This window comes from Moschus berezovskii, chromosome 10 (genome assembly GCF_049115385.1).
Source record: "Moschus berezovskii isolate FMDL1 chromosome 10, NW_MosBer_1.0, whole genome shotgun sequence".
Lineage (NCBI taxonomy): Eukaryota > Metazoa > Chordata > Mammalia > Artiodactyla > Moschidae > Moschus > Moschus berezovskii.
In genome coordinates this window covers 68758560-68780542 of record NC_142469.1, presented here as the reverse complement: position 1 = coordinate 68780542, position 21983 = coordinate 68758560, and the positions used below count along the sequence as shown (strand labels likewise).

The following is a 21983-nucleotide window of genomic DNA, read 5'->3' as shown; positions in this document are numbered from 1 at the left end:
TTCAATTAAAAAAAAAAACCCAGCAGCAAAGAAGTGAACAGGAAAAAGAGGTACATTGGCTCTCCAGCTGCAGTAAGTCTAGAGAGACAAAGCACAAACGCATGCTCTAGTGTGTCAAGAAAAGATGCAAAAGATTCTCAAGCAGAATGGAGCAGCCTTTTTTAGCAGGGCTCCTACCTTAGTCTCATTTACCAGCAGTCTTAGAAATGAATGAACAAAACCTAAGAAAAATAGAAAGTACTCATAGATATATATGGTGGCTCCCCTAGAAGCAGGGCCTGGGAAAAGGACTGTGTGCAGGCAGTTTATCTGGGAAGTGATTCCTGAGGGCAGAAGTGATATATTGGGGAAAGTGAGAGAAGAGAAAAAGTAAATATAAGATAGTGCTATCAAGGTCACTGATAGAGGCAATAGGGGCTTAATTTCTATCTTACTTTTGTATACAATGTATACCAAAAGTGTCTATCCAAAAGTAGGGAGCAGGAGCCTCCATCCCTCAGTGATTGAGCGGGAGGTCCTTGAGAGTGTTCACTCCACTCCACCTGAGCTGAGTCTGTGTTGGTAGCAGGCTTTTTCACAGGATGAAGTGCTGTCGATGGTAAGTAAATGGAAGCACATGTGAAACTGTTCACATCACTGGCAGCTAGAATGAGGTATGACCTAGGTAACAGGGCATAACTGTCAATAAAGGGGAAAGCATCCCTGAATTAAAGAACTAAATCTGAACTGTGGCGTATTACTGCCATGGCACACCACTCACCAGTAAAATGAAAGAACCCAATCTCCATGCGCCATTATGGAGAAATCTCTTTTAATATTTGAAGCAAACAAACAAAAAAAACACTCCAACATGCAAAAGGATAGCTAAAGTTTGATTACTGCCTATATAAAATTTAATAACTTGCAAAAGAATACTATATAGCGGTACTTTCGTAGGTAGTAAGTCACATGCACAGATATGATAAACAAAAACCTCATATGTGAAGAGAGAGTTTGCAACCAGGGATGGATACCCAGGGGCTTTTAATAGTATTTGTAATAGTTTATTTCTCAGGTTAGGTGATGGGTACATGGGTATTAATAGTATTCTTCTCCATGATTAAAGATTGTCTTAAAAAGAAAAAAAGAGACAAATGGAATCTACAGATCAAAATAAATGACTACATCAGGAAAATGCAATACAGAAAATGACACATCCTGGTCAAGTCACTAAACTTCAAAAATAAAGCACCCGATCAAGAAGACTCCAGAGATAAATAAATGTATTTTACTTTGTCACCATGTTACCTATTCACAAAGATCACATTCTGGTTAAAGCAAATAATTTAGAATTTATACAGGGCGAGTTTCATCTACTGGAGAAGCTACAAAATGATACACTTGTTTCATCTGCTCAGTTGGTTTTTTAAATTGAATTAGTTGCCAATATATGAAAATCAGAAAAATTTAAAATAACATTATTGTATGGTGTTTGCATCTGTGGTATCAGACTTTGGAAAATCAAAATCAGAACTAAACAATCTGGTGTTATTGCTTTATTTCTAAATGAAGATTTTTAATATTATTTCTAAATCTACTATTTTCATATTGTTTTTAAACATGCTAATTTTCCAGTGATTAACCCTCCTTTTGATATGTCTAGGATTTTTTTTATCTGAAAAGTCATAATATCTTCTTAAAAAAAGTTAAAAAAATAATGCCCTTCTTGAAAAATCTACTCATAAAGGAAGCCAATTAAGCCATATATCAGGAAGATTGGTAATATACCAGGCAAGCATTGTATTTAATTAAAAATAAAGAGAATAGAAGTATGCAGATATCATTAATAAATGTTATTAATTTTGACAAAGTTACTGAAACAAACTAGGAAAGGTAGAGGCAAGTTACACCAGCTGTAAGAGTGTCATGTATACTGCCTAAATCTGAAACATCAAGATTTTAAGAAATTAACATCCAATGTTATATTAGTTTCAGGTGTACAACAGTGATGCATGAAATGACAGCCAAAGTAAGTGCAGCTACCATCTATCACCATACAAAGCTGCGACAACATTACTGACTATATTCCTTATGCATACATTGTGTCTGGTGACTTACTTATTTTACAGCTGGAAGCTTGTACCTCTTAATTCCCTTTACCTCTTTTGTCTGATTCCCCCAGCCCCTCCCCTTTGGTAATCACCAGTTTGTTCTCTGTAGAGATGAGTCTCTTAAACATTAAGATTAAAGAAAAAATAACGCTCCAAATTGTGATGCTGTTCATGATCTCTTAACTGCAGAGGGCTCATTTAGAAAATATATCAATAATTCTTTGAAATGTACTTTTGTTGCTGCTGTTAAATTCAAGCTAAACTGTGTTTAACACTTTTTACTTAAAACTACGTTTAGGTTACGAATATATGAGGAATCATGATAGTATACTTTTAGCAGTCGGACAATATTCATTGTGAAACTTGGAAAAAAAACTGGTTACAATACAGCCTGATTTTTATAAAACGCCTATCTAGCTTTCCTTTTTTCCACCTGTATACCTGCAAAGAAATGTATCTAAAATAAAGGTCAACATTAGTGATGATAACTACTTATGGGGGAGATTTTAAAAAATATTCTTGGTACCTTTTTTATTGTAATTCTTTACAAAAATGAGAAAGGTTTTTTCCTTTATGCATAACCTCATAAAAGTATCTACTGTTAAGGAATTCCTATTGAAAGTTAAGCAGTATGGTTCAGATACACAGTTTTCTCGTTACCTAACTTCATGTAGGGTTGTTGCACCACACCCTGCAGGCCTGAAAGCCTTGTTGATGCCCAGCCTGGAAACCAAAGAAAGGGACCAGGAGACAGTGACAGACACTAACGATTTATCAGAAAGAAAAATCTTAATGTCCGAAGCTTAGGACCTGGAAAACATCCTACCCTGTAGAGCAGACAAGACACAGCAGCCATTTCTGCTACTTGGGGGAAGGAGGAGCTACCATTTATAGGTGGAACTGACGTCAGGTTGGCTCACCAGTTATCAGAAAAACCAGCAGCTGAGGGAGGGGGCAAGAAAGTAGGCAGTAACTGATTACGCCCCATAATTAGGGGGACTGGATAGTCATGTGAGTGAAGCAGAGCCTGGTCAGCAGGCCTGACCAAACAGGTGCTAAAGTTTTTACCTAGGCTGCGGCTGCTACTGCTGCTAAGTCACTTCAGTCGTGTCCAACTCTGTGCGACCCCATAGACGGCAGCCCACCAGGCTCCCCTGTCCCTGGGATTCTCCAGGCAAGAACACTGGAGTGGGTTGCCATTTCCTTCTCCAATGCATGAAAGTGAAAAGTGAAAGTGAAGTCTCTCAGTTGTGTCCAACTCTTAGTGGATAATAATTAGGTCCCAACTCCAGCCTCTGGGGATAGTGGTGTGGAAAGGTGGTTCAAAATACCACATCCTCAAAACTCTAAGATAATAATGACTAATGAATACTGCATTTATACAATATATAAAACACAATCCTGAATGACAAGTCTATAAGGTAGCTAAATAATTTTCCATTTTACAAATGAAGTACAGTGAACTTACTTACTTATCAGAGAAGCTGGATTTAAACCTGTATCTTCTGTTCTTAATCACTATACCAGGGGTTCCCACATTTTGCTGCCCATAGGAATGACCCAGGGATCTTTAGAAAACACTGGTGTCTGGTTCCCACATGCAAATATTCTAATTGATACAGGGTGTGACCTGAGCAACAGATGTTAAAAAGTTCTTAGGATTGATTCTAATGTGAAGTAAAACATGGGGACAACTGTACTATACCTTTTCACTGGTGGTCGTCCTTAGCTAGCTGCTATCAAGCCTGAGTGAGTATCAGCATCACCTGACAAGGTTTAGAACTTCAAGGCCCCTACCCCATCACAGCCCAAGGGACCTGGGCTTAGGTATTGTTTTTAATGCTTCTCAGGTGATTCTCGTCTCAAGCAGACAAAGCTAGGGACAAACTGCAGAGGGAGATACCAGCTGCCTCCCATGTTAGCAATCAGTGCCCAGTTGAGGGAGGGTTTTTAATTAATTTGAAGAGTATAATTCAAATGGATGGGGCACACATACAAAAATAAGAAAACGTTAAGAACCACTGTCAGATATTGGAGAGCATGGTTTTTCATTTCCTTACAGTCTCATTGGTTCCGAATTATTCTGGAAGTAATAAGACTTTTTCAACTGTCTCTGAGATTGAAATTAGTGTTTTTCTCTGATGAGAAAGTAACCTAAGAGTTTCCTTGGCTACAGACTTTTTTTTTTCCCTTTAGGTAAAGGTGTTCTCCTGGGTTTCATCTGGGGCTGCTGCTGCTGAGTCGCTTCAGTCGTGTCCAACTCAGTGCGACCCCATAGACAGCTGCCCACAGGCTCCGCTGTCCCTGGGATTCTCCAGGCAAGAACACTGCAGTGGCTTGCCATTTCCTTCTCCAATGCACGACAGTGAAAAGTTCAAGTGAAGTCGCTCCGTTGTGTCCGACTCTTCGCGACCCCATGGACTGCAGCCTACCAGGCTCCTCTGTCCATGGGATTTTCCAGGCAAGAGTACTGGAGTGGGGTGCCATTGCCTTCTCCTCATCTGGGGCTACCACAGATATAATAAGGGCATTTTGATAGCTATCCACTTGAGGCCTCATAAGAGTGAAAGAAAAATTTTTTAAAGAATATGTCAGAAGTTTATTCAGTTGAAAGTAAAACACTAAAAGAAGACTAAGGCTCAAAAATTTAAACCTGAAGACAGAGGAATAAAATCCACAAAACATTAGGCACAGTCCTTGAGAAATAAACTAAATAACTTACAACTGAGCAAAGGGAAACCTGAGGTTGAAAGCAGAACCATGCCTAAAAGGGAGAATCAAAGTGAAAATTCACATACGCAAGATCTAGTTTGGGAACCTATCACCAGATATTCTCATGTATAACACAATAATTACACCTACTGAATGCTTACAATGTGCCAGGTACAATTCTAAGCCTTGAATTTGGCAGCCTAAAGTCAAAGATTCTAATGTAACAGAACCTGGCTCCCAGGATACCTGGCATGAAAAGGATAATAATTAATCAGCTTGAGGGCAGTTCTCAACAATATGTTTCCCTAACACACAGGCACACGTAAGTCCCACATTTGGTAGTCAGGAACTGAACACAGAGTCAAAAATATATACTATCAGTGTGGCCAGTCTACAGACTTGAAATTCAGTTAGGAGTTTAACTTGCCAGGTTCAAGATCAAAATCTCCAATAACCACATAAAAATCCTAATTTATGATGAAAAAAAGATCCTTATGCTTTAGAAACTAAACATATAGGTGGCAGAACTGATACCTTATGAAAATTAGTTCTATATTTTTATCCAGGTAACAGTCTACAAGGCAATGAGTTTCAAAATTCTTGAAAGATAATCAATCACTTTTCCAGATTCTCAATTACTTAAACTATCAATTATCCTTGGTTATTCCTCATTTCTGACTCTACTATAACCAGATCCCAGGTGTATGTTTGCCAGCAAGAGCCAGTGCACCAGTATTCCCATATGTGCAGATTTTCTTCAGGTCTGAACTAGTTCAAAGACTCAAATAGCAAACAAGGTATCAACTGAAACTTCAAGTTCAGTCACTCAGTCGTGTCCGACTCTTTGTGACCCCATGGACTGCAGCACACCAGGACTCCCTGACCATCAACAAGCCCTGGAGTTTACTCAAACTCATGTCCGTTGAGTCAGTGATGCCACCCAACCATCTCATCCTCTGTTATCCCCTTCTCCTTGTGCCTTCAATCTTTCCCGGCATCAAGGTCTTTTCTAAGAGTCAGCTCTTCCCATCAGGTAGCCAAAGTATTGGAGTTTCAGCTTCAGCATCAGTCCTTCCAATGAATATTCAGGACTGATTTCCTTTAGGATGGACTGGTTGGATATCCCTGCTATCCAAGGCACTCTCAAGAGTCTTATCCAACACAGTTCAAAAGCATTAATTCTTCGGAGCTCAGCTTTCTTTATAGTCCAACTCTCACATCCATACGTGACTACTGGAAAAACCATAGCCTTGACTTGGACCTTTGTTGGCAAAGTAATGTCTCTGCTTTTTAATATGCTGTCTAGGTTGGTCATAACTTTCCTTCCAAGGAGCAAGCATCTTTTAATTTCATGGCTGCAGTCACCATCTGCAGTGATTTTGGAGCCCCCCAAAATAAAAGTCTGCTAGTATTTACATTGCTTCCCCATCTATTTGCCATGAAGTGATGGGACCAAATTCCATGATCTTAGTTTTCTGAATGTTGAGTTTTAAGCCAACTTTTTCACTCTCCTCTTTCACTTTCACCAAGAGCTCTTCCATTCTTCTTCGCTTTCTGCCATAAGGGTGGTGTCATATGCATATTGAGGTTATTGATATTTTCTCCCAGCAATCTTGATTCCAGTTTGTGCTTCGTCCAGTCCAGTGTTTCTCATGATGTACTCTGCATAGAAGTTAAAGAAGCAGGGTGATAATATATAGCCTTGACGTACTCCCTTCCCGATTTGGAACCAGTCTATTGTTCCGTGTCCAGTTCTAACTGTTGCTTCCTGACCTCCATACAGATTTCCCAAGAGGTAGGTCAGGTGGTCTGGTATTCCCATCTCTTGAAGAGTTTTCCACAATTTGTTGTGATCCACACAGTCAAAGGCTTTGGCATGGTCAAAGGTATGACCTAAATCAAAAAAGAACTTCCCGAATGATTTGACAGTAAGTTGCTGCTGCTGCTGCTGCTAAGTCACTTCAGTCGTGTCCGACTCTGTGTGACCCCATAGACGGAAGCCCACCAGGCTCACCTGTCCCTGGGATTCTCCAGGCAAGAACACTGGAGTGGGTTGCCATTTCCTTCTCCAACGTGTGAAAGTGAAAAGCGAAAGTGAAGTCGCTCAGTCGTGTCCGACCCCCAGCGACCCCACAGACTACAGCCCACCAGGCCCCTCCATCCATGGGATTCTCCAGGCAAGAGCACTGGAGTGGCTTGCCATTGCCTTCTCCGTGACAGTAAGTTACCTACAGTTATTTACAATGAAAGAAATTTAGCATGGCTCTTACAGAACTTGTGGTTTGAAGCTGAACTGAATGCTGGTGAGCCTGTGAGAATAGGTTGGAAGCAAAGTACACACTTAGATAATACAGTCATTGCTGTGGTTCACCCGAATGTGTGAGAGTATCTTCCCAAATGACCAGGCCTAAGCTGCAAAATTTATGTTGGGGAGATACTCCAGCTTAGGACTAGATGACAACAACTGGACTGGTTTAACGGCTCCTTGAGGTCATGAGATTTGACAACACAACTCAGCAGTCAGGGAGCCGTGTCTGCTATTCACTGTTATCAGTGTATCTCCTCTATCAATTTATATATTCAATAGATAATAAATTAATGAAGAGGAGAGCTTAAGGTCTTTAAAATGTAACAGTAACATAACAGTTAAATGCAGTGAACCTATACTGGAGAAAAAGGCTGTTGAAAAACATCAACAAAACTGGAATGGACTGTATATTAAATTTTAGAAAAAGTCTATCAGTGTGATATGAATCTAGTAACTGAACTGTGGTTATCTAAGGTAAGTCTTGTTCTTAGAAGTAAACAATTGGGTATTAGGAGGTTCAGGAGTATAACTTATGAAACCTACTCTCAAATGATACAGCAAAACAGATCATACAGATATAAAGATAATGATGAAGCAAATGTGTAGCACATTTATTGGTGAATCTGGAAAAAGGGTATATGGAGTTCTCTCTAATACTCTTAGAACTTTTCCATAAGTTTGAAATTGCTTCAAAATTAAAAGGAATTAAAATGAACTAGCTTAATTTATTGGAGAAGGCAATAGCACCCCACTCCAGTACTCTTGCCTGGGAAATCCCATGGACGGAGGAGTCTGGTAGGCTGCAGTCCATGGGGTCGTGAAGAGTTGGACAAAACTGAGCAACTTCACTTTCACTTTTCCTTTCATGCATTGGAGAAGGAAATGGCAACCCACTCCAGTGTTCTTGCCTGGAGAATCCCAGGGATGGCGGAGCCTGGTGGGCTGCCGTCTATGGGGTCGCACAGAGTCGGACACGACTGAAGTGAGTTAGTAGCAGCAGCAGCTTAATTTATCCTCAACATCAAAACCGAAAGAATAAGCAAGTGAGAAAGGGAAACAAATCTATACCATGTCATTATGTTTCTGAGCCAGAGAGTGCTGAACATTTTACCAAGGTCATTCTACAGAATCCAAACAATTTGTGTTTTGAGTCAGTTGGGTTGGTTAGTCACCGAACTCCACAGTTTTGTGGCTCTGTGACTTTATTCTCTCCATCTTTTTGAGTCTGAGTGTCCTCCTCTATGAAGTGGAGATAATGCTGCCAAGAGCACAAGATGAGTGAGACGATTAAATGAAATGCTAATATCAAGTACTGAACACCTCATCTGCATACCACTGTGCTGAGGGTTGGGAGACAAAACCTCTATGGGACTCTAAGTTTCTGCAAGTCTTATGCAAAACCCAACTGCTCTTTGTTCTGGACTATCTCTTCAAGGATGTCTGTATAACAAACAGCTTTGTGAGATGAAAATAGTGTTGCATATCAGAATAAGGGGGAACATGCCTGCTGTCATTACAAAAGTCTCAAGGTCCTCTCCTGTCTAACACACATCATCTAACCCTCTGCACAGGGTCCTCTGGGAGGAGTTGGAGCTTGGGGAATCCACACAAGAAAATGTTGATACTCTGGCTACTACTTTTGCTGGGAATAATGAAATAATATAATCCTTTTCTTTCTCCCAGGGCTCTTATATTTTCTGCCACCGTCCATGAACTGTGGCTGACTAACTTGTAGGGTAAAATCTACAAACTCTTCACAGTTTTCAACACTAAGCCCTCTGTGTTAATATTAAATCATTAAAGCTTATTAATAGCCCTGTGTAGTTCAGCAAAACGCTGCATGGTACAAGTAAGGTATTCCATATCATCGTCATCATCAATCCTTGCAATAAACTAGAAATCAATACCATCACCTGATAGCTGACAGATTAATTAAAAGCTGCCAAGAGTAAATCTGTTACATTAATGAAAGGACTGGAGTTTGAATTCTTTGCACTTTTACCATGTCATCTCATGGTTTTAAAATTACGAACTTATTTGGAGAAGCTGAAAAGTTTATACTACATCCCAAAAGGTGTATTTCAGGCACTTTGCTGATCTGGGGAAAGAACAGTGAAGAAAACATGCTGTCTGTCTTCATGACACTTATAACATACACCAAAACAAGTAAAACATGACAAAATAATTAACTCATGAGTGTTATGACAGAAGCAGACCAGGGACTGAGATAGAGAATAACTGGAGGATGTATTTATCAAACTATAGGTTGTCAGTTGGGAATAAATTCAGTGAGTTCCAACCAGCATTTCTGGGGAAAAATGAAGCAGTACAGAATAGAAAAGAATGCACACAGATTACAAACTATTGTTCTGTGCAACTTCCATCTAGTACAGGAAGTCATAGTACAAAGTGCATTTCTTCAAGGCATGGAGAATAATCTATGCAATCTGAATGTGATGGCAATGGAAAGAACTTTCTAATTTGGAAAACAAGAAAATTACAGTGTGGTTACAATCCTACAGAAAGAAGGGCTAGAGTGGCATGAATTACTGTTGGAAAGAAAGATGTTAAGGTTCTGACAGTGAGTTTGTGTAGTTTTAAACAGATAAGTGATCTGATTTATGCTCTAGAAGTCACTTTTGTCGCTATAAAGAGAATGGATTGGAGAGAGGGCAACAATGGAGACAGAAAGACCCATCAGAATGCTGCTGTAAGTAACTGATGCAGGTGACAGTGGTAGTTTGACTTGGGGTGGGGGAAAGAAGGAATAGCAGCAATGGGAAAAGAGTGGATGAATTCAAGATATTATTTTAAAAACAGAATCAAAAGAACTTGCTGAAGTAAGCATCAGAGGTATACTCTAAAGAATCAATCATACCCAAATATTGTGGTTCCATGAGCACGCCATGCTCTCTCATGAGTCTGTGGGCATGCTCTTCATGAAAAATCCTATCCCCACCAAGCTCTCACTCTCCTCACTTAGTACACTTCTACTCAACCTCTCCTCAATAGCACCTTTTCCACAAAGCCTTCTCTGACACTAACAGGCTGTCTTCTCCATATTCCCTCAGCATTTCACACACGGTTTTAATACAGTGGTTACAGACTGCACTGCAGCACCCTGTTTATACAACTGTTTCTCAAGTTACTCTGGAGTCATTCCAGGAAAGAACCCACATTCCATTTACTTTCAGCTTTGGGTCTGAGGTGCTTAAAAACTTTAGGTGTTTAGAAAGTGCTTAGAAAACTTTAGACTCCGAGAACCAGAGAAATGGCAACATAAAAAGATCTCAGCTTGGTTGCTAGTGTTGAAGATGGAAAGATGAGACCATGAACCAGTTAGTAGGAGTGTCCAAGATGACTGGGTAGGAACACCCTGAACTCATCTCCTCCCATGGGTGTAGCAAAATTACAACTATTTACAGATCAACTACTGAAGAGAAAGACCTGAAGACTAGCAGAAAATGTCTTCTTACAATTAAAGATATAAAGAAGGAACCGCAACTACAATGGGTAGGAGAGGTGGAGAACAGTATAATCAAGACCCCTACTCCCAATGGACAACAAATGGGAGGAAAATGACAAGACCAGAGGTTCTTCCAAAGGAGCGGGTGATCTGAGCCCCACATCAGGCTCTCCAGCCTGGAGGTCTTGCACCTGAAAAACAAGTTCCAGAACATTTGGCTTTGAACAGAGGAGGGGCTAACTTCTGGGAGACCCAGAGGTTGCAGGAAACAGACTCCACTCTTAAAAGGGTGCACACAAAATCTCATAGACTCTGAGACCTATGGCAGAAGTAGCACTTCAAAAGGAGCAAAAAATAAGTGAGCGAGCCTGCACCAAACTAAATAACTTTTGCACAGCAAAACAAAAAGGTCACCCACTGAATGGGAGAAGATAATTGCAAACGATACACCAGACCAGGGGCTGCTGCTGCTGCTAAGTCGCTTCAGTCGTGTCCGACTCTGTGCAACTCCATAGACGGCAGCCCACCAGGCTCCACTGTCCCCGGGATTCTCCAGGTAAGAGTACTGGAGTGGGGTGCCATTGCCTTCTCCAGACAAGGGATTAGCATCTGAAATATATAAAGAATTCCTACAACTCAAAAAAAAAAAAACAATTAAAAAATGGGCAGAGGACTCGAACAGACGTTTTTCCAAGATATACAGATGGCCAACAGGCACATGAAAAGATGCTCAACATAACTAATCATCAGGCACATGCAGGTCAAAATCACAATGAGATGTCAATTCACATCTGGCAGAACGGCTATTATCAAAAGACAACAAATAACAAGTGTTAGTGAGGATGTGGAGAAAGGGAACCCCTGTGCACTGATGTTGGGAATGTAAATTGGTGAAGCCACTATGGAAAACAGTATGGAGATTTCTCAAAAAATTAAAACCAGAACTGCCATACAATCCATGAATTCCACTTCTAGATATATATCCAAAGAAAATAAAAACCCTAATTCAAAAAGATAAATGCACTCTTATGTTCATTACAGCATTATTTATTACAGCCAAGATATGGAAGTGATGTAAGTGCCCATCAATAAATGTATGGATAAAGAGGATGCAGTATATGTATACCGCGGACTATTATCCAGCCATTAAAAAAAAAAAGGAGTCTTGCCATTTGTGATGACAAGCATGGATCTAGAGGATATTACACTATGTGATATGTCACAGAGAGAAAGGCAAATACTGTATGGTTTCACTTTTATGTGGAATCTAAAATGCAAAACAAATGATCAAATATAAGTAAATAGAAACAGTTATAGCTACAGAGAACAAACAACTGGTTGTCGGTGGGGAGCTGCTGAAGAAAAATATCAATAGGTAAGAGCGATTTAAAAAAAAAAACTAGACTGATTAATCAAAATTTGCTGAATCAATGTGCTCTTTCATGTAACACATTCCTTCATTCCTAAATTAGGTAAGGAACCCCATTCACAGAGGTATGTATTGCACATATTTTTATTTTTACCCTTGTTTCAGATCATCTCTCAATTATCTTGTTTGAGGAAATATATGTTTGGTCAGTCTTAGTTTATGTGGTCACACAACTATTACATTCTGTTAGATTGTGCTCCTCACCTTCACAAACTAAACAGCACAGTGTACAGGAAGGAGCTGATTTAAAAGTTAGATCTCTGTTCATGAACCAACTCTTTGGTAGGTTATTTAATTTCTCTGGATCTCAATTTGCTCAACTGTATCACAAGGTTAATACTTCTCTATTGTAGGGGTGTCCCAAGGTTTAAATGTGACTGTGAAGTAATTAGCACAAATATACTCAATACATATTAATTCCTGTTTCCCCAACTTGCTTTCTCTACAAGGAAGGATATAGCCTTTGCAAAACTAAACACAAAACGTTTCTGGTGATGGCACTATCTTGACCTCAGGGCTTTGAATGAAAACCAACTCACACACACACGAAAGCTTGGACACTGAGGTCCAAAGCTACCTACCCTGGACATAGTTTACATGATTAACATGTTTTTATTATTCATGTTAACATGATTTTATTATTTCTTTGCTTTCAATAGCATGATTTTACTTTTTTGGAAGAGTAAAATTATTTTTGATGAACTCTAATGTTCCAGTGTTTTATTCCCATCCTTATTTCAGAGTTGCTTAAATACTGAAACTGATTCCCCCTAAAACCGAATTCCTCCACCAAGTTTACGATTAATCTCTCAATCCAAAATGTTATTCCCTTTCTTGTCTAACACCTGATCCCCTCAAGACTGAGGAGAAGCATCAAAGAAAAGGGACTGAAACCAACCAGGATCCTGTGGGGCCCTCTTGGGTATAAAAAACTTTCTAGTTCCCTTCAGCCCTCGAGCTCTTCCCTGAGTTCCAAACAGGCAGATTCAAAGTTATAAATCCGGAAAGTGAGGGAATACAGAAAAAAAGGAAAAGCAGTCAAACAATCAGGCAGGGAGAAGGCAGAATCTTAATTATCCCTCAGGGGATACACAAAACAATCTACTTTGAATTCCTCTACAGGAACTAGGCGTCCACCCAGGTGAAGGAGGCTAACTACCTGCTAGCTAAGAACTCGGACTGGTCAGAACCTAAGGAATGAAGATGTTGATCCTTTCTGCCCCGGGTGATTTCAACTAAAACTTATACTCTCAACCACTGACTCAATCTGATATGGAATTCACCTGCTCAAGCCCCTTCACGAAAACGCACAATACCTTTAGCTTAAAACCTCCCCAATTTTGCCACCTGAGAAAATAACTCCTCTGAGAACGGTAACCCTTAGCAACCCCCACTTCTCCGTACTTGTGGCAAGTGATAAATCCTTCCTTCTCATCTTTGGTTTGGCTGCGTCTTCTGCCCCTACACCCCTCAAGAGGCAAACTGTTTTCTAGGAACAATATGCCTCAGAATCAAGAAAAATAGGGCCACATGTTAGATTTGGAGTTACCAAAAATAACGCTAGGACGGGCAGCCAAAATGATTGCAAGAGGAATGACTAATTTTGAAGTTAGCTCTTTTCAAATGGAAATTAAGATTCATCATCAACTACACTAAGAGAACGGAACACTAACTTCTAGAGGGTCCAGGCATGGCCCACTGACTCTCTATCCAGGTAACGCACACTGAGCTGCGCGGCGGTAAGCAGTGAGAGAAGCAACGTGCGCCTTTCAAGGTTTACTTTTCACCCTGATAACTGATCTGGGCCGCAGGCTCAACCCTCCACCGGGTTTGCCTCGGCCGCTCCAGCACCTCCTGAAAGCCGAAAGCAGGCGGAAAAAACAAACAGGGTATCAGCAGAACCCGCGCGGCCTCCCGGTGACTGCGGACTGGCTCACAGCGGTGAAAGGGGCTTCGTGGCTCAGGGGTCCACCACATGCCAGTTCCCGGGCCCGTACCTGACTGGCGATGGACCTGCGGAAACCGCACGCCATGTCTGACTCCACGCGAGGCGGGTTCCAGCTGGAAGGTCCAGAACTTCGCTCCTCCCTTCTCTGCACACCCCGCCTCCGCGCGCCGGAAGCCCGCCCCGAAGGGTGCTGCCAGCCAATCAAGCAGCAGCGTGGCCCGCTACTAACCTCTGCCCCGCTGCCGCGAGGGAGCGCGGGAAATCCCGAGTGCATCTGGAGTTCCGCGGGTGGCTGGAGCCATGGCCACCTCTTCGGTGTCCAAGGTATGTGGGGGCGGGCGCCCACTAGGACTCCATACCTGCCTCATTCTCGTGTGAAGGAGGGATGAAGGAGAGGTTACATTGTCCTGGCTCGAGGGGAAGGAGCGGCGGGCGGAGCTGAGGCATCTTTGCTCCGCGTCTAGTGGAGGCCAACTTTGCTTGGGGAGCGAAAACGCCGAAATGCCTTAGAAAACGCGAATTGCCTCGGAGGAGGTTTTAAGTTCTGCTTTGTGGAGGTCGGATCCCGGGAGGATGTGCCCTAGTCTGCCCTCTTTTTTCCTTCTCGTGTTTATTGTGCGCCAAACGCTGTTAGGTACCGAGGTACAAGTGGTAAACGAAACAGACGCAGATATTTTCATCATTACCGAAAATTCTTTTAGTGCCTCTATAGACACTAAGTGCCGCTTAGTAATATTAGGAATACAGCTGGAAACTCCTGAAACTTAAGTTATGTGATAAACCTGTGAATGCAGATATAGTTGCACAGGCTTTTCTCCCGTTCAAACAGTAAATTAATGAAGGATATGCCATGGATTTAATTTTTAATTTTTATTAAAACTACATTAGAATAAAATTATGAGACGCAGTACTTTGCAAGACTACATATTTGGGAAAAACTACAAACCATAGGATTTAAGCGTACTGAAGTTTGAGCGACTGTGATGCTAGGTGCAAATGCCAGAAGAGCTGTCACTGCCAGTATTTTTTTTTTTTAGGGTTGATGCTGTTTGTATTTTGCCCTGGTTATAAAGTTCATAGGATTTTAAAAAGTTTTATTGGGAGTATAGTTGTTTTACAATGTTGTGTTAGTTTCTGTTGTTGTTGTTCAGTTGCTAAGTCCTGTCCTTGTACAACAAATGAATCAGCTATACATATCCATAAATCCCCTCTTTTTTGAATTTCTTTCCTGTTGGTTCCATAGGTTTTGAGTGGTCTGTCCCTAATCCTTTCTGTTGCTTAAGCTTTTCTTTTGTATATCTTGCAGGATTGTGAGAGATTTATGATTTTTTCTTTTTTCAGGAAAGCATTTATGACATAACAGATGCTGTATTGACATAATTATGAAGGACACCTTACGTAAATGAGAATCTTTAAGGACTGTTTCATTGGTTTATGGAACTGTCATCTTCCTTTCTTTAAACTTCTCTTTCCTTGTCATGTTTTCAAGCTGTTGGCTTTCCTCCCATCTTCTTCCATCTCCAGCACCGTTTCTTGATCAGCAGTTCAAAGTGAATAATGGTATTACTCCCGCTGCCATATATTGGGATCCATTTCCAGGGCTCTTCATATCTCACGCCTTCATAGTTCCTTTTCCTGCTCCTGAATTGCAGGTGGCTATAGAAAGGAGGCAGTGACAAGCTTGTCATGGCACCTAAAGATTTTTCTTAAAAAAAAAAACAAAAATATTAAAAATACTTGTGTATTTTAAATCGTTCCATTAGTTGCAGGTACGGTTGTTCAAGACACAATTCTTATTTTGGACCCTGCTTCCTAGGTAGCTCAGTGGTAAAGAATCAGCCTGCCAATGCAGAAGACATGGGTTCAATCCTTGGGTCAGGAAGATCCCCTGGAGAAGAAAATGGCAACCCACTCCAGTATTCTTGTCTGGAAAATCCCATGAAACAGAGGAGCCTGGTGGGCTACTGTCCGTGGAGTCATAAAAGAGTCAGACACGAGTTAGCAACTCAACAACAATTCACATGGCCAGTTTATGTTTGTACAGCAGTCCTTGGATCTATCCTGAGATGGCTTTTCCTGGGTATATTTCTTTCATTTTCCATAGAAATGGAAATCTTGAGGAAACTGTCCATGATACAGCTTTAGGATTGTAGAACAAGCATAGGACCAGCAGCTTGGGGCCTGTGTATCACTAGTCAAATAATATGAAACTCAGTGTAGCTAGGAAATTACCAAAAAAATTATTCGACAAGCATTCATCCATTTTGTATACTGATTGCCTAATGTATATGTTAACACTATCCTAAACACTGGGGAGATAGTTATGAGTTAAATTCTGTCTGTATTCAGAAGGCGCTTACTAACTGGGGAGACACTCATAAATAGCTATCTTACATAGGGAAAATAAAGCAAAATAAAAATATGCAAGTACTGTGAGATATTAGGGGAAGGAGTAATTCTTCTGATGAGAGAAATTGGGGAAGGGTTCCCAAAGAAGATGAATTGGAGTCAAACTTTCATGGATAAATGAATAAGGATTTTTTCAGATGAAGAAAGATATGTAAGATGAATCAGTAGCCAGAATTGTCTGTGTCCTGCCAAGGTTCTAGATACTTGGAATTTAATTAAATAATGAATATTTCTTTAGAGATGGGAAGGTGTCAGTATTTTTTATCATCTTGATGTTCATATTAATGTTCTTTTTTCACTAGGTTTTATAAAAATGGAGCTTTAATGGGTTTAAATTTCATCAGTTTTTATTTTCTTTATGTCTTAGATTATCTCCCAAAGAGTAAAATCAAAGAAGAGCTTCCCATGGGAAGGAGGAGAAAGAAGTGTTTAATTCTCTTGTTATTTAAGAATTTCCCTTCTATAATTCAGATTGAAGAAAGATGATTTCTTAGCACTTTAAAGAAATGCCTTAAAAAATCTCTTTATTCATAAAATACTATGTTAATCAGATTTGTCTACTCCTTGGCTGCTTTGACTTTATGCTATTTTTTCTTTTTTGTAGGGTTGCTTTGTGTTTAAGCCAAATTTCAAGAAGAGAAAGATCTCTGTGCCAATAGGTAAAATATCTTAATATGAGATTTGTTAGTTTTCCCCCCTCAAGTCTGAACTAACCTAACTCTTAGTGAATTAGTAATTCTCTTGCCTAAGCTTGCTTCACTTACTGTGTTGATATAGCAGTTTTGTTCGAAGGCATAGGACAGAGTGGTAAGGGCACTGCCATAGGCTCTAATCTAAAAGAGGATCCAAATGTACCTTCAAAAGACATTGAAATTTCCTTCAAAGGGTTACCGTTCTTCAAAAGAGATTGTCTTAAAAATGCCCAGTGATTTCTTGCAATGAGGTAGGGAGAATTGACTACAAAAATGGAAGAGGGATTTTTTTGAGTGTTGGGTATGTTCTCTAGATAGAATGGTTACGTAAGTGTACACACCTTGGTTCAGTTCAGTCGCTCAGTCGTGTCCGACTCTTTGCGACCCCATGAATCACAGCACGCCAGGCCTCCCTGTCCATCACCAACTCCCGGAGTTCACTCAAACTCGTGTCCATCGAGTCGGTGATGCCATCCAGCCATCTCATTCTCTGTCGTCCCCTTCTCCTCTCGCCCCCAATCCTTCCCAGCATCAGAGTCTTTTCCAGTGAGTCAACTCGTCGCATGAGGTGGCCAAAGTATTGGAGTTTCAGCTTTAGCATCACACCTTGGTTAGGACATTCCAAACTGTTAAATGGGCATATTTTATTATTTATAAGTTATACTTCAATAAAATTAAATTATGAAAAAAATACTATTTTCTTTTTCTATTTATATCCACATATCTGTTTAGTAGTCAAGTTAGAAGACTTGACTACTTCAGACAAATCAAGATGTTGTTATCAGTTAGAAAATGTTTATTGCACGGGTTCTCGGTTGGGGCTGCAGATTATAATTAGCTATTTTTACATATTTATTTAGTTGCTCTGGGTCTTAGTTGTGGCACACAGGATCTTCGTTTGCCACATTCAAATTCTTAATTGCAGTATGTGGGATCTAGTTCCCTAAGAAGGGATCGAACCTGGGCCCCCTGCATTGGGAGCATGGAGTCTTAGCCACTGAACCACCAGGGAAGTCCCAAGATTCCAATCACTTGAGGAACTTAAAAAAAAAAACCTGATTATTTTTTCCAGTATAATTGTAGATTCATGTGCAGTTGTAAGAAAAAGTGGAGAGCATTCCCTTGAACTGCCACTCAGTTATCCCTGTTGGTGGCATAGCTCATGCCTATGGTAGTTTCACAGCTAGCAAGCTGACAGTGGTACAATCGGTCGACCTTATTCATATTTCAACTTGGGAAGTTTCTTAAAAACACTGATGCCCAGACCCTATCCCAGACCAACTGAGTCAGAATCTTTGGGAGTGGGACCCTGGTGTTAGTATTTTTTAAAAGCTCCTCTCAGGCATATCAAGTGTTTCCACTCAATATTCAGTACTAGGAAGATTCATTCTTATGGGGAAATTATGTGGAGTTAAGTATACTCATGCACTAATTTTGTATTAAAAAAGAAAAACTGGACTATCCTATTGTTTGACTAAGAAAATAAACAGCTCAAGTACATAAAATTGGATTTTTCTAAATCATCACAGAAAGTAGACTCAGTCTGTAAAGAATGCACCTGCATTGCAGGAGACTGGGGTTTGATCCCTGGGTTGGGAAGATCCCCTGGAGAAGGAAATGGCTACCCACTCCAGAGGAGCCTGGTGGGATACAGTCTATGGGGTGGCTGAGAGTTGGACACGACTGAGCGACTGTCACACACGTGTTAATTTGTTTAATCCTCTCAGCAAACTGAAATCAGTTTTAAACTGTTTTCTCCACTAAAGTATGTGAGGATACTTAGACTAGAAAGAACTTTCTCAGTGATAGTGCTAGCAAGTGGCAGAGCTGAGATTTGAAATCAAGCTGATTCCAGAGCCTACAGTCTAACCACTACTTAATACTGTCTTTCATAATATGAGGCAAGTTTTTGCTTAGAACTTTTTGTGTTGAATTTCAGCTGTAACTTACTAAAATTTGTTTAAAGATTTTTATTATTAGTAAAGCTAATATGTATCATTGTATAGTTTGAATTTTGAAGTACCTGAGGTATTTTGTTTTTTTTTTTTTTTGGTATGTATGTGCTGATTAAAGGCCAACAGATACTGTTTTAATATGAAACTCTTAGGAGGAATTGACCCTGATCATAAGATGGAGCAGAAATGAGGAAAACAAATCCAGATTTTAGCACTTGCTTTCGCTGGGTTCAGTTCTTGAAACAAATTGCCTGAAGGAGTAGGAAGATGCTCAGCATTCCTCACCGTCTGTCCCCTTGGCTTGAAGACACTTGGGCATATATATAAAAGAAGAATGGTACCTCTCCCTCGCCTCAGCATCGTGTGGATGACTGCACATCTGAAACACAACTGGGCAAGAACTGGAGAGGGAGCAAGGGAGGGCCAGGCAGCAGCACTGGCACTAGAGGGCGTGTTCACCCGAGTAAAGCATCTACAGTAGGAGCGGGAAGGAATCTGTCAGCTGTGAGAGCATGCCTTCTTTCGCTCTTCTTAATACTTACTTTTTAAACTTTTTACCTACCAGATCTGTAAATGACAGCAGGTTAAAGTGTCCTACTGCTGTTTTTCCCTCCAAATTCTAATGGTTAAAATTATATATTTTGATGTAGCATAAAGAAGTAATATCTTTATTTACCACTTTAATGTTTTATGCACTTTTACTCTTCAAATTAAAATGACTTTTTCACAATTAAAAAATAAATAGCTTTTTCTATTTAAGGACCTGTGTTATTCTGTTCTATCTCTTAATAATAATGTATCTTCTTGCTTTTATTTGGTTTGCATTTTTATTCTATAATCTTGTCTATCCTTTTACCCTGCAATGACTTCAGTATATTCTAAGGCTTTTCATAAATTTAAAAAATCAGTACTTGTCAAAAACTGAGTAACAATTAAAAGGAAATGTTCCTCAACTTTAAAGAAAATTTCTATTCCAAACTATCAGTTAACTTTAAAACTTGTTCAGAGGATACTAGCAGCATCTCAATGAAATCAGAAAAAAATATGTACTTTCCCAATTATTTTTAATACCATGACACTTCTAGCTGTTGCAATAAAGTATCTATTAGTAAACAGGAAATTTGAAGAGAAGTGGAAAACTATAAGGCATACTACAGAGACCTGTAGTATTTCGGGATATGAATATTTTTTAGCATTAAAAATGTGACTTCTTTCCTAGTCAAGCTACAGATTTTCTTTATCCAGTCAAACACCAGTATAATTGTTTTTGAAAAGTGACAAAATTAATTTGAAAGAATGTCTTAAAATTTTTTGAAAGAGAATAATGTTTGATGCTGGTAGGAAGAAGCTGGATCTATTTGATACTAGAGTGTACTACACAGCTACAATAATTAAAAAAGAGTTCAGAATTGGTACGGGAGTAGAGTTGGATTTGGTAGAATAAAAGAAGTTCAAAAACAGTTTCAAGTGTATTTGTAAGTATTCAGACCATAAGGGCATCTTACATTGGTGGGAGAAAGGATGGATTATTCAGTGAGTGAGTATTTTTTCAACTGAAAGTTTGCAACCCAAGTGTGAGTCATGAAATCAATTTAGTGGGTCCTGACAGTTTTAAAAAACAGGTTGGAAAACGTTTGCTATCACATGAAAATGAACAGTACTTTTATAACTTTTTGTTTTTAGTAGATGTATGTGTATTGGATTATGAGTAAATGTGTTCCTTAGTATGGATCATGGTTTAAAGAGTTTCAAAACCGTTGCAATAAATAGTATGTTGATAAATGGCTAACCATTTAGAGGAAAACATTCAAGAAGGATGTAAAATGCAGACTGAATAGAAGGCTGTGCTATACTATTTCAGCTGAACAAAGAAGAAGAATAGTAGCAGTTCAATGAATGAGAATTAAATGAATGAAAATAGAAAAAGAAAAAGAAGAGTAGCAGAAAAATTAATGAGAATCATTTAGTAAAGGAGAATTAAATGAATGAGAATCACTTAATGAAGGAGAGTTCAAATATGTGAAGTATACAGAACCTTATAATAAGAGCAGATAGAGAAAATACATTAATACTAAATATATGTACCTCAAACTAAAACCATTAAATAAACTATTAGAAATTTTTAAAAAGTGATAGAAATACGATCAAAATTAAAGAGATTTTTGAACTTACAAATACCATTAGTATAGTAAAAATATAGCTATAAATAAAATTAAATATAAAGGATACTGAATGTTACTTATTCTAAAATATATATATTTCTGATGTTTATTTAAAAATTCAGTCCTGTCCCTTTCTGTGTGATTTTGCACAGAGATTTCCTAAGTGTTACCATGTAAAAAAGAAACTGACTGACTGCTTTCTGTGTTTTTAGAGGAATACTTTAATCAAGGGAAAAATGCATCTGAGGACAGTAAGCTTCGCTTTGAAACTTACCAGTTAATATGGCAGCAGATGAAATCTGAAACTGAGGTGAATCCCTTTTATTTTTTTAAATAATTTAACGTTTCTTTAATATCATGCATCTCATGTTTGTTGGCTTCCCATTTTACTTTCTACCAATTTAAAAGAGTATTGTTAATATTGGTTAAGCATAGTATGTATATCCTAAAACAAACCACAACACCCTTATTTCAAGTATTAAGCCTAGCTTCTGGTATTGGGATATATGTTTACAGTGGTGGCTCCTAGTGCATAGGCCCTTTTCATATCTTCACTACTTTTAAATAGTGGCACTCTTTTTATATTTTTAATTAGTTTAATTAGAGGGTAATTACTTTCCAATATTGTGGTGGTTTTTGCCATACGGTGACATGAATCAGCCATGGGTGTACTTGTGTCCCCCATCCCAACACCCTGTCCCACCTCCCTCCCCATCCCATCCCTCTGGGTTGTCCCAGAGTGCTGGCTTTGAGTACCCTGCTTGATGCATTGAACTTGCACTGGTCATCTGTTTTACATATGGTAATGCACA

General features: G+C 39.4%; 2 protein-coding genes across 7 annotated transcripts in view; one reads left to right on the top strand and one right to left on the bottom strand.

Moving 5' to 3' along the window:
• The window catches only part of RARS2 (arginyl-tRNA synthetase 2, mitochondrial), an 85279-nt gene extending 71052 nt beyond the window's left edge, over positions 1-14227 (bottom strand). The window contains exon 1 of one of the 2 annotated variants that reach the window (XM_055433885.2): positions 14003-14227. In XM_055433885.2, coding sequence (XP_055289860.2) covers positions 14003-14227 — 225 coding nt within the window. The remainder of the gene's footprint in view (positions 1-14002) is intronic. The other variant, XM_055433886.2, reaches the window with a different exon arrangement.
• ORC3 (origin recognition complex subunit 3) overlaps positions 14204-21983 on the top strand; it is a 71957-nt gene continuing 64177 nt past the window's right edge. For 4 of the 5 annotated variants that reach the window (XM_055433892.2, XM_055433890.2, XM_088840725.1 and 1 more), the window contains exons 1-3: positions 14204-14277; positions 16967-17021; positions 21384-21481. In XM_055433892.2, coding sequence (XP_055289867.1) covers positions 14254-14277; positions 16967-17021; positions 21384-21481 — 177 coding nt within the window. In that variant the 5' untranslated portion in view covers positions 14204-14253. Of the gene's footprint in view, positions 14278-15769; positions 16034-16966; positions 17022-21383; positions 21482-21983 lie in introns of all 5 variants that reach the window. The other variant, XM_055433893.2, reaches the window with a different exon arrangement.